The sequence below is a fragment of the Lampetra fluviatilis genome, chromosome 21, assembly GCF_964198595.1.
Source record: "Lampetra fluviatilis chromosome 21, kcLamFluv1.1, whole genome shotgun sequence".
Taxonomy (NCBI): domain Eukaryota; kingdom Metazoa; phylum Chordata; class Hyperoartia; order Petromyzontiformes; family Petromyzontidae; genus Lampetra; species Lampetra fluviatilis.
In genome coordinates, this window is record NC_136295.1 from 8,482,961 (window position 1) to 8,496,066 (window position 13,106).

The 13,106-nt window shown below is 50.4% G+C and overlaps 1 protein-coding gene across 1 annotated transcript in view; it reads right to left on the reverse strand.

The window, feature by feature from the left end:
• Positions 1-226: 226 nt before the first annotated feature.
• LOC144938197 (carboxypeptidase inhibitor SmCI-like) overlaps positions 227-13,106 on the reverse strand; it is a 29,332-nt gene continuing 16,452 nt past the window's right edge. Inside the window, exons 4-5 of the mRNA XM_078865997.1 lie at positions 9,439-9,612; positions 227-5,339 (exon numbers count right to left, since the gene is read on the reverse strand). Of these exons, the coding sequence (XP_078722123.1) occupies positions 5,182-5,339; positions 9,439-9,612 (332 nt within the window). The 3' untranslated portion in view covers positions 227-5,181. The remainder of the gene's footprint in view (positions 5,340-9,438; positions 9,613-13,106) is intronic.

Here is a 13,106-nt window from a genome sequence, read left to right on the forward strand (position 1 = left end):
CGGCTATTGAGCAGGAGAAAGTAAAAAAAGACCCACGCGCGTACGAGAAGCGTGGCCACAGCATTGCCGTTGACTACGTCACAGACACCGCTGGCCCGTACGTGCAACGACACGTGGTGCTGCCCGGCGTTTTTGGTGAAGTGCCCTTTATTATTTACATGGTGAACATGACTCGGATTTTTTTGTTTGTTTCTCTATAAGAAGAAAAATGTAGTGCATCGATTACTGAAGTGTGAAAATAAAATATATATTTTTGCAAGCGTTTAACAACAAAAACAACAAAATCACGTTACAACTTTTCTTTAGTGAGACGAACACGACGAACAAAATACGACGTGAGTTATACTCGTCGTGCCGTTAAGCCATAGTGTTTGGTGACCATGACAGACGATAAAACAACACTAATTCTGCCACGGTTAAGATCACCACTGCCGTATATTCTATCTGGATTATAAGACGCACTATATATTTTTTTAATCGGTATTTTTGAAGCAAAACGTGTTACGTGCATCTTGTAATCCGCGTGCAGAGGTGTGAGCGTGTAATTGATCGGACGAGTACACACATTGACGCAGGGCACACGTTTTGGTGCGTGTCTTGCATGCCGCAGCGTCTCATACTGCAAGGGAGGAAGAGGGTCCTCACAAGATGAAGCGACCGCTCGACAACACAACACGACCTTTTTCGATTTAAAGCTTTCGTGACTGCAGGGATTCATCTTCTTGGTTCTTTCGGTAAAGTCACGTCTTATCGACAGACCTGTTCTTCACCTGAGGACGGCTGCTTGCGTTGTGGCCGAAACGTCGTGAGAATTATTTTATTATGTTTTATTTTTTTTATTTTATTATTTCCATTCTACGTGACTTTACCGAAAGAACCAAGAAGACAACACGACCTGACGAAGACAGCCCGGGCGCCGTGCCCACCACAACGCCCCATCTGTTGGCCTTGCGGGCTGTCATCGGAAGGCGCTCCCTCAGAGGAGTGGCTCCCGCAGCTCCAAAATGAATGCACTTGTCTTTTTTTTACTTTCTCCAAATCCCAACAAACTCTTTCCGCGCGACGCACACACCCAACGCTCCAATCGACGTCCATCTCAACGCTTGACTGTGACCCGAGAGGCATTGACCCCAGTGGTGTCACGCGCTGCCCTCCAAACCCCAGCACACATCCGACAGTTCAACGTCTGCCACGTGGCTAACGTCGATGGTGGGGGGGGTGACGCATGTAGCCAGTGCTGGGCCACCTCTGCTCCACCTCGCCAACACGCACTGACCGGCCACTGCAACAACCCAATGGTCAAACAACTCTCATGATCGACGTGGCGTGGGGGAAGGGGGAGGGTAAGGCTTCTTGCAGCGCATTGAATCGAAGGGCGACTGCACAGTATCAGTTTTATTTTGATAGTGAATGAGGATTGGGTCATGAATAATCGTTTAACCAAGCCAGCTTATGCTACTTGTAGTTTAAGTTAATTTTATATTGTAATATATAAGTATATATGTGCAGTATGTTTTTTATTTTGCCTGTAACGTGGTTGTTCTACCCCGATTTTTTTGCTTTATATCTCCTGACCGAATTTAGTTTTAGTCCCTTTGCACAATATTGGTGACCCGGATCACTTGCTAACGAGGCTCTCTCCTGGTATCTTGAGTTGTCACCCGGTTAAACAAATTAACCCCGAACCGAATTCAATGTAATAACGTCCCGATTTGCTATACGCCGCTGTACATTTACATATACATTCACAATCGTCTGGTTCCCTTCGCGGGGAAGTACCCAACAAGCACCGTCATTGGTACTTAGAAAAACAATTAGTGAGCGTACACGCAACTTCACAGCGAACACCGCAAACATGCACACACCCGCGGTGTCTACGAGTCTTCTTATTCAAATTCTTCTACCGCACAGAGGAATTACCCGCCACCCCCCAAAAACATGGGCACCAGCGGCGCGGCTGTGAGAAGCGGTGCAGGCGGTACAACTGCACTGAGACCAACAGGCCAGAGTGGCTCGGGTGCTGGGCTGTGAAGAGGGGGGGGGGGCAAATCTAAGTGGGCAACGGGGGTGGAAGTGGGGGTTGGGGGCATTCCCTCCCTTGCACAAGGGCCCATACCAACCACGCTACGTCCACTGACAGGCACATTAATAGCACGAGGACATCGCAAAATCACAGCGTGTTCGTCGATCTGTGTGTGTTTGTGTTTATTGGAAAAACCCACGGCCGCATTTACGACTGTGCGCGTAGGTTTTTCGCGGTTGCGCGGCACAGCTCTCCAATGTGTTTTCGGGTTGTGCCGCGCGTAATGTTCGGCACGGTGAGTTCCCGGAGGAAGCTCGCAGCACGTGGGGCGAAAAGTTTGGAACATCGTGCGGAGCGTGCGGCACAACTCCGAGAAAGCACATCGGAGCGCCGCTCGCATTTTGCGTTGGTCTATTATAACGTTTTTCCTGTTAACGCAGCCGGCGCCGATGATCTAATGGGAACCGCACCCACCGGAAAGAAAGAGCAGAGTCATGGCAATGGAAACATATTAGGCGTTCAGCAGGTTTGCGTGTGGTGGGGTTAATTGTGGGTACTCCCTCTTCTTTCGGGACATCTTAGCGTGGAGGAGTCGGTAAAATATCCTCCAGAGGGCGGTCTCTATAGCGCCCCCCTGGAGTGTATTTTATTTTAATCCTCTCTGGCATAATTGGTCACCCAGGTGAGTCTTCTAAATGAGACTGGAGTCGCAGAATCACTGTAAGTCTTGCGGGGCCCCTCGAGAGCTCTCTCTCTGGAGGAGGGCCCTTCCGCCAGCAGTGGAGCGAGCAAAGACATTGCAGGGCTGCGCCTTTAACCTCGCCACCTTTGATCAATGGCGGCGAGAAGCTGACGTCCAATTGATGGACGGAGCAATGGTGGTGGCAGCAGCGGCCACGACGGAATGCGATTCCGCAAAAATTGAGCGCGGCGATGAATAAATCGCTCCGTAGCGGCGTAATCCCACAACGGCAATCAGAGCTGCGGAATTGGATATGAGATGAGGGTGACTCACGGCGTGGGAGCAATGCGACGCGAACCGTCGTTGCACGTGAACACGGGGTCAGGATGCCGCCGTCGCCCCGGCCCCCGTCATCCCACGGTCGCGTCGTCGTCGCCGCCGCCGCCGCCGTTTGACGCAGAACGTCGAACGTTTTATTGGAGAGAGCTGCCGCGGGGAATGGCGCTCTCGCTCGGACGTGAGCCCGGCAGGCGCGACGCCGGGCGAACCGTGCGATGGGGGAATTTGCTCAGGATCCGAAAAGCTTTCCCTTTAGACCCGAGGAATGCGATGAGCCTCTTTTGTTTTGGAGGTCTCCTAACGGGGCAGCGACACCAGGATGGCTTTTTCCTGACCAGCGTTGCGTCGCGACACCGGTCGCTGGCGATGCGGACAACTTGCACGAAAGTCACTTTTTGCTAGGTTCGATTTGTCAGAGTTGGAAAGATTCAACTGAAATTTGGTGGAAACGCATTCTGAAACCAATCACCCCGGTAAGTTGCCCGACTCTTCTTGTTGGGTTCCGGCGGGTCCCCCAAGTGGAGGGAGACCCCTTGTCCACACAGCCCCCCCCCCCCACCCCCAGATGGGTTAAGAACCGCTGATTTAAAGACTTCTAACACCTATCGTACACCGCGTGGTAACGGTTGCAAATATCATGCCTGTTGATGGCTTAATTAGGTCGCAGTGCATAACCGCACGCAACAAGAGCCTACATTCTCAGTCCGTCTGGAAATGCTAATTTAGGCGATAAAACTCAATTACACTTGATTTAAATCGATTTAACAAAATAATGTCCATCTCCAAAGCCGAGCCTCCGCTCGTTTGCGTCATGTTTATGCTCAGTTCCGTTTCTTTTTTTGCGTAACAACGAACGGCGGACGGGACGGAGGTTACGCGAGTGTCGATGATAGTGGCCAGCGCCGGGTTAGACCTTTAAAAAAAACATTTTGCCAGATCAATCGCGATACATTCCGTCGCTGGCCGCAAAAGAGCACAAGGGGGGGGGGGGTCCCTCGCTCAGGTCGCTGTACGAACCAATTACAGTCCACTGGAAGGCGGTGTTTAAACCAGCTATGCATGCTATGAAAACACCAAACCCACTCCTGTGATGTAGCGGTTAGCACACCGCACTCGCATATCCAGAGGTCACCGGTTCGATTTGACCTCTCGGTTTTGGCGGTCGAAACAATGGCGCAAGTGTGGGTACTCCCCGCTGCTTCCAAGACATCTGGTGAGCATGGAAGAGTAGGCCAAATTCTGTCCCCTCCGGAACGTTCTCTAGGGGAGGCCCCAATGCCAGCAGTGGCATGAGCAAGGATTTGCAGGGCTGCACCTCTAACTTGATGACTATTTTTTCACGTTGCCAGTTGGTCAGAGGTCAAAGCACTAAGCAAGCAATGCTGAGAACCTGGGTTCAAATCCAGGGTTTCACACATCCGTGATTAACCGGGTACTTATTCAGCGCTCGCAAGTTGAGAGTCTGGACCCAGTAACGAATGACCGCACAAATAACACATCGCGTCAAATAAGGTGTTGCACTCAATTTGGCAAAATTCCCAGGCGCTGAGAATGAAACATACGGGGGTCTGACTTGCGTGGCCGAGCGTGCTGGACAGTGCGTCCCCCCCCGGCTGCGCATAGAGAATTAAAAGGCGCCTTCAAAAATCTCTTCCACAGCAGCCGTTCTCAGGGATGCTTCTCTGCTCCGCAAGATTTCCAAATGGATGTTGTTTTTGACTCGCGACACACGATAACCGACAGCACTAATTTGTAATGATATCGGGGGAGGGCGGGGGTTGAAAATAACAACTAAGTATGCGCATACTGCGAGTAAGAATTGCGCAGGAGACGGCAGATGCCGATGCGAGGGATAGGTGCGTTGCGTTTAATAAGAACGGGCGCGTGACTTTTAAAATGTAGTTAACCGGAGAGCCGCCGCCGCCTGAACCATCAACATCGGTGACCCCACCTCGATGCAAGTCACTTCCTTTCACACGCAGCCACATTCGTTTCCGTTGAGTTAGGCCGGCGCATCCGAAAGTGGTGAAGAGGGTTAATAAAAAAAGTAAGTACGTCAATTATACGGTCGGTGCCTCTTGCTATGAAACCCAAGCGACCTCGCGACTACAGACGGCGCTGCGATCGTCTACTCTTGTCAGTTCTGCCCTCGATGCTCCGTGCGGTCAGCTCGTTCGCCGTTCTTCCGAAGTTGTTTTTGCTTTATCCTCCACTCCCTGGTCCTCATGCCCGCTCTCATCCGGCTGGCGAATGGTTTGCCTCTGGGTTGGATCATCGAAGTTGAGGCTCTCATGTCTTCGGGGGAGGTGGGGGAAGGAAAGAAACAGAAAACATTGAGGTTAAATCAATAATCCACGCGCACGTGTGTACGTATGAGTTTGCGTGCGTGTGTGGGGAGCGGTGGTAGAGCGGTTAGCGCTACGCTGCGCTACGAACCTGGCGACCCGGATTCGATTCCCGCTCACGGCCAACACCAGTGACGATTATACGAACCGGTCCTGAGCCAACCCTAGGTCGACTCAGCCTCAAATGAGCACCTGCTGCGGTGTGCAAACATCGCCACTGGGGAGACAAAGGAGGCCGGGCATGGTGCTAGCCACCCACCCCCTCGTGTGCCATGCCGGCCTTCATAGGTGCTCGCTAACGGCACTTGCACCAAAGAGTCTGTTAGAGCTACACGGGGGATCTTTGTTGTAGTGTAGTGTGCATCAGCAAGTCATCTCGACCAGTCAACCCACGGCACCGGGGTCTGTTCCGCGACCTCCTGCTTGCGAGCCTTCCAACACTTCACGTGGCCTCAAGGTGCACCGCGCACTGGCACAAGCGACGTGGGGATGTCACCGCCACTTAGTGGCGAACGGTGTTTTTTGTGAATGTAGTTAGTTGGCCCCCTTGCGCGAGGTCACTGGTTCGATGCGTGCAGTGGACACAACGGTGCCAGCATCTTGAATCCGCCCCCCCCCCCCGACGCTGTCCACTCAGCAGTATAAGCAGATAAACCACAGTCGCGTTTGGCAGGTCGCACGCGGTGGGGTAAAGTGTGGGTACTCCCTCCTGTTCCAAGACATCTGGCGAGCGTGCAAGAGTAGGTCACAATATCCTCCAGAGTGATTGTCTAGGGCTCCCTCCAGTGGCGGACCTTCCGCCAGCAGTGGTGTCAGCGAGCAATTGCAGGGCTGCGCCTTTATTTGTTTATCGTGCGTACAGTGACTCGGCACACCGATGAGAGCACCGCAAACCAGATGATCCACGTGTGAATTAATTTAATGTGCATTGCGTTAATAGATGAAGAAAATTCCGTTTTAGTATTCTCTCCGCTCGCACGGTTACCGCCCTGGCTGACAATGGGCCCCAGAAGATGAGATCACAGAACTATTTCTGAAGTCGCTCCATTGAGCGCCTTAATGCACACTGGGATCGCACTGGTCGTTTATATTCTTTGTGCAAAGTTTCGCATGTCAAACTGAAAACATCCCTTATCAGGGCTGGAATAAGCCAGACTAAGTAAAAACAAACTAATTTAATGTAATGGTGTTTTGTGCAGTCAATAGGGACTGGGCCGAGACCATGCATTTTTATGTAAGTGCTTAAAGAAAAAGTGTTAATCTTATTTCGTGTTTAACCGTGTGACATTTCAAGAGGCCAGAATAATAAAAATAAGAAAATAATAAAAATAAAACGTAATAAAATACAATTCTCACGACGTTTCGACCACAACACAAGCAGCCGTCCTCAGGTGAAGAACAGAGCTGTCAGAAAGACAGCGTCTCAATGTCTTTCCTACAGCTCTGTTCTTCACCTGAGGACGGCTGCTTGTGTTGTGGTCGAAACGTCGTGAGAATTTTATTTATTATGTTTTTATTTTTATTATTTTATTATTTCCCTTCTACGTGACTTTTTCGAAAGAACCAAGGATATGAATCCCTGCAGTCACGAAAGCTTTAAATCGAAATTTAGGCCAGAATAAGTTCCATTTGCAAGAGTGACCTGGGACATTCATTTGTTGTGTGTGTTTAGTCCCAACTGACTCATTTGGCGTTGCAATTTTCGACTTTGGCAAATTTGGACCCTGACGCCAGCACACACAATGGCCTACTCTTGTGAATGACGTCAAGGGATATATGACGGCGCGTAGTATTGTCACGGTTATTACACCCGCAGTTATAAATCAGGAACATTCAATCATTGCATATGCTCTGCTAATGAACTAACAAGTCAGCAACACGGACAATGACAAACAATCGGTTCATTCAGAAGCGGGTGAAACCGGGAAACGAATCTAGGATCTGAGCGGTGTTGACTCGGTACTCCGATTCCTAAGAATACCTTGCCATGTGGCACGAAGCCTTCTTGGCCCAGGCTTCCAATAGGTTAGCTCGACCTTAAGTTGATAATATAAAATGTATTAGTTTCAACTTGTCATGCACCGCACAGAGTTGCACTCACTCTCGAAGACGACTCAGGAGGGCGCAGGAAGGCAGCCAAGCGCTGAGCCGGTGCCTACTAACAATCGCCCAAGCTCTGTGGGTCCTCTACATATCAAGGTGCATTTGGTCAATCCACTTCTGAAAAGGAAGCCAATAGGTCAGTGGGCGTTATCTGCTAAAATAAAATAGGCTAGTTTTCATACGCTTTGGTTTTTTCGGTAAAGTCACGTAGGTAAAAAAATAAAAAATAAAAATTAAATCACGACGTTTCGGAGGCAACACAAGCTTCCGTCTTCATACTCTTTGGTTTTTTCAGCAAAGTCAGGGAGGAAGCTTGTGTTGCCCTCGAAACGTCGTGATTTAATTTATTAGTTTTATTTTTTCACCTACGTGACTTTACCGAAAAAACCAAAGAGTATGGATCCTTGCAATCACGAAAACTTCAAATCTAGAATCGTCTAGTTTTATTCTTGTTTTGTGATTTGCTTACCTTTCCTACACGTTGGACTTCTATCGTGTATTGCGTTTGTTGTTGTAACATTCTGGCCCTGTACCCCTGCTGGACATCTGTGAAAAAGAGCTTTATAGCTCATTGGATTCCTCCAGTACAAACAATCATTCTGATTCTGATACAGGAGGCTCTCGATCATCCACGCTAATGACGAGGAGGACGGCCGCGGATGAAAAAAAAAATCGCGGATAATCAAAAAATATAACCATTTTCCGTGGATTATCTATGCCAAACACCACGAATATAGGTGTAATATGAGCCTATGTCCGGCTCACGTGGTGATCGGCTCTGCCGGTGCTGCTTTACAGCCAATGGGGAGGAAGCCTGGGAGCATGGCCCTGGCGTGATCGAGAGGTGCCAGCTAGGGTGATTGGTTCTGCTGGCTTTGGCCTCAGCCAATGGTAAGATAAGTCAGGGGCGTGGTCCCGGGAGTTGATGGGGAATCTAGAAGATTCGGTGCAGGCTACCAAGGATTGGCTGGAGCGTACCACGTGACCCAGGCATTAAATAAGGGGAGAGATGAACGACACGTGGTCAGACGAGGAACGAAGGAAGGAAGGAAGGGGCCACGCGCGAGCGGGGCTCCGAGTGCCACGTGGCTGTGCGTCTCTCGTGGTCTGTCTGTCCACTTTCCGTTGCCTACCAGCAGCGGGGAGTAAATGTGAACTGGAGTAAATGTGAACTGGAGTCAATAAAAGGACCGATTCCAAAAGTCGTCTCCAAGACAATTATTACATAGGAATAAATCACCGATGGATGCACGTGCTCAGTGATAACACTTTCCTGCTCCCCCGTAGAAGAGTCCGCCCACTAAGTGGATAGCAGAGCCACGCCAAGCAACATCAATCAAACTCCTCCCACCCTTGTAAAGATCTGGCAACTCCTGTACTGCAGGGGTGGTCACGTGGATTTCGGATCAACCGGAGCACTTGTTTGTTCGGCTTAAGCACGTGACTTGTCACGAACGTTTTCAAGAATAACAATGCACAACTGTGTCTAGATCGGAAATAATAAAATAATAAAAATAAACCATAATAAAATAATTCTCACGACGTTTCGGCCACAACGCAAGCAGCCGTCCTCAGGTGGAGACCAGGTCTGTCGGGGAGACAGCGTCTTCACCTGAGGACGGCTGCTTGCGTTGTGGCCGAAACGTCGTTTATTATTTCCATTCTACGTGACTTTACCGAAAGAACCAAGAAGATGAATCCCTGCAGTCACGAAAGCTTTAAATCGAAATGTGTCTAGATCGTTAATTTGGTCTCGAAGGGAAAATCCGCAAGTTATTAATTTACGGCAAAATTCCAGGCGCGCGGTCAATCCTCAAAATCGGATAAACCGCACGCGGATAATGGAGAGTCTCCTGTATTTCAGTCGCCAACTCCCTGTGCTCGCCTGGCGCTACGAGATACCCCTGTGTGTCCCTACCCGCCCCACCTACTGCCTTGTCGCTCACCCTTGGAGCAGACATGCTTGCACGTTTCCTCGTTTGCAAAGTTGTTGTCGTTGCCGTCGCAGCCGCTGTAGTGAAAGGTCTCGCACGCTTGCTTCTCCACGTTGTAGAAGTAGCGCGGCTTATTGTCCTCGCAGTTGCCCCGCGCAGCCGGCCACAGGCAGATCTTGGGGATCCCTGTCCGACGACATTGCCAAGAGAATCGGATCGCGGTTCGGTCAACGGTGGGTGTACCACGGCTGGACCAGTGTTCTTCATTGCAAGGCCCACGGGCTGCTGGTAGACCCTGGTGCAGAGGTCGCAAACGGGTTTTGATTCCTTACCCGTACCCGTACCCGGCCGCACCAGGGTCGCAAACGGGTACCCGTACCCGTACCCGGCCGTACCCGTACCCTACCCGTACCCGGCCGGGTATCGGGTACCTGATTGCGACCTCTGGGATGAAGCCATGTTGCAGGCGCGGGTGGGTTGATTCTAGCAACTTTAATTGTGAGAAGAGACAAGACGTTGGGAAATGAGTGACTAACGGTTACTCACCAGTGACTCACGGCCTACCCGTACCCCGCCACACCAGAGTCGCAAACGGGTACCCGTACCCGGCTGGGTACGGGTCGCCGGGTATCGGGTAGGGTACGGGTATCGGGTACCCGGTTGCGACCTCTGCCCTGGTGGCCTTTAGTGCAGCCCCTGATGTGTGGGCCACCCCCCCCCCCCCCCCCGACAACACACAAATGTGAAAAACACCCCCTCGCAGGAGGCGTGGCGGCCCTCGCACTGATGTCTTCTCGGCAAAAGTGCCCCCCCCCCCACCCTGAAAATTAGTGAATAACACCGGGATAGACTCGCCATCCCCCGCCATAAGAATGTGGATTTTCCAACCACTGGCTCAGGACTGTACACGGGAGATTTGAAGTGACTTGGGACTTTTTGACCTGAAACAGGTGAAAAATATGAGGCGCAGCCCTGCAAGGTCTGGCGCCCCTGCACGCCACAGTTGGCGGAAGGGCCTCCCACTCTTAAGAGGGGAATCTTGGGCCAGCTCTTCCCACCCCGTCGAAAAACTCCTCGAAGGAGTTGGGAGTGGCCGCACTTTCACCCGAAAACAAAATAAGGAGTTTAAAATGGAACGCAATGGGGGAAAAAACCCTATGGGGTGGGGGGGGGAAGAATTTGCAAATATAGGACAGCTGTCTGTGGCAGAGGGCGCATTAACCCCAGAGGGCGCATTAACCCGAGACCATCTTGTCACATTGCATCTCTTTGCTCTGCGTAAAAACAGCCGTCACACAGTAAGCTTTCACGTCTCTCTTCACAATCTTTCTCTTGGCAGGAATATACATTTTTTTGCAGGAGCCGTGCGGGAGAGGAATTTGTGTGGCGGCTTTCACCGAAGCAATCGATGAAGCAAAACACGGACGCGCGCCTTTAAGGAGGTTCAGTTTACATGCTAAGCAACAATACTGATGAACTGTCACATGTGAGCGTCGCAATTTAATTCAGGAATCGATTATTATTTTTCTGTTTGCCTGGTCTGCAACGTCTCGCGCGTACTATCTTCGTCGAAAGTTTCGTTTCGTTTTGCTCCATCTCATTCACTTCCATGAGCCTCCAAATAACGTTTGCAAATCATCAGCATATTCTTGATTTGAAGCTTTAGTAAATTACGTTAAAAAAGGTAAAGGTGCAGCTCCGCAATTGCTTGCTCATGCCACTGCTGGCAGAAGGCCCTCCGGTTAGAGGAAGCTCTAGAGAGTCCTCCTAGACCAGGGGTCGGCAATCAAAATTCGATAAAAAAAAGACAACTCGATATTTCAAGAGCCGCAACGCGACGTGAATACGAGACGGTAGGTTCCTTAATAAACGTCACGACGCAGCAGCCCCTTAAAGAGCCGCGTTCGTCTCCGGAGCCGCAGGGTACTGAGCCCTGTCCTGGACGGTACATGGGCCTACACTTCCACGCTGGCCAGATGGCCGTAGAAGATGCGGTAGTACTCGCGATTCCCTCCATCCACACACGTGACCTGCTGATTGATCAACTGTGGTGTACCCGTTTGTACCGCTGGGTAAACAGAGGCGGGGATTTCGATTTGAAGCTTTCATGACTGCAGGGATTCATCTTCTTGCTTCTTTCGGTAAAGTGACGTACAATGGACGGCTGCTTGCGTTGTGGCCGAAACGTCGTGAGAATTATTTTATTATGTTTTATTTTTATTATTTTATTATTTCCATTCTACGTGACTTTACCGAAAGAACCAAGAAGAAGAGGCGGGGATATTGAGGAAACTTGCACCGTCGTTTCAACTGCTGCGCCGGGAGTTCAAATGTAAAAAGGCGATCTCTGCATTGCACATCCAGTGTGCGGACTATTACAACATCCATATAATTTCTATCAATCGTAAACGGTCGCACGGGATTTTAACCGGCGAAACAAATCATTACATCCCTACCAAATAGTGTCCAAACCCAGATGGTGACAATTTATTGGCGTGAATGCAGCCACTAAAATTCTCTGGCAGACCCAGGGGAAGCAGTTCGACCACTTTTCTCTCAGGATATGACATCGATTGCATCTGGCAAACCGTCAAAAACAGCTAATCTGAATGCACGTTGATTCTAAATGCGGAGGGAAAAATTGGACGACCCGGACAAAATCCACGCGATCACGGGGAGAGAGACACGCTAACTCCAAATATACAGCAGGCGTCAGGGTCGGGATCCAACCCATGACTCCCCTGCATACCAGGCGTGGCAATAAACATCTCGCCACCGTGGCACCATTCCTTGCACCGAGGATTTGATTCCCTGCACCAGAAGGAACTTCCCAATGCCACATACGGGGCTTGATTTCTCACAAAATATTTTCATATTTTGTGAGGACCCACAAAACTCCCTCCCCGCCTCCCTTGTACCACCCCCACCACCCTGAGGAAGAGGTGGGGGGAGCAGGGAAGTATTTTCTGTAACTTAGCCCAGGACAGCTCTGGCCGAAATGAAGCCGCCCTGTTTTAACTTAAACACGTGCCCAAACAAACCCGATCAGCATGCGGTTCGTACGGAACGGTAAAAAATTACCGGCAGGGTTTTCGGATATTTTTCTGCCCGTTCAAACAGTAACAGTGCCAACCTGACCAACCGACCGTGTGGCTTATGAGAAGAAAAAAGGGGGGGGGGGGAGGGGGGGCGGAGGAAAAAAAAACCATCAGAATCAGAATATTTATTTAAACTGGAGAAATACAAAGAGCTATGAAGCTCTTTTCACAGACGCCCAGTCAAAGGGCCGCTGCAGCGTTGTCCGAACGAGATAGAACACTTCGCTCTGAGCAGTGCATCGGTGTCTATCGAACCCACCGCTCCTCTTCAGCGGAACAGTGGAGAGAATACCAAGTAGAATCATCGATTCCACGCGGCCTCATCGTCAACATCTAGAGGTCATCGTGGCCAAAGCCATCGATGCCACCACCACAGCCGCCACCGCACCTCATCACCAGCACCTTCCACCCTGCGCCTGATCCCAACGCTGATGCACAGTCGACGCGTGACCTCCAATATCTGCCCTGACAGGAGAAACTAAAAACTTTAAACTATTTTCTATTTTACCAGGTAAGGCCCACCGAGCTTTAAGAAGCGACCTAGCCGCCACAAATGATAGCTCGACGAATCGGCTTATCGCA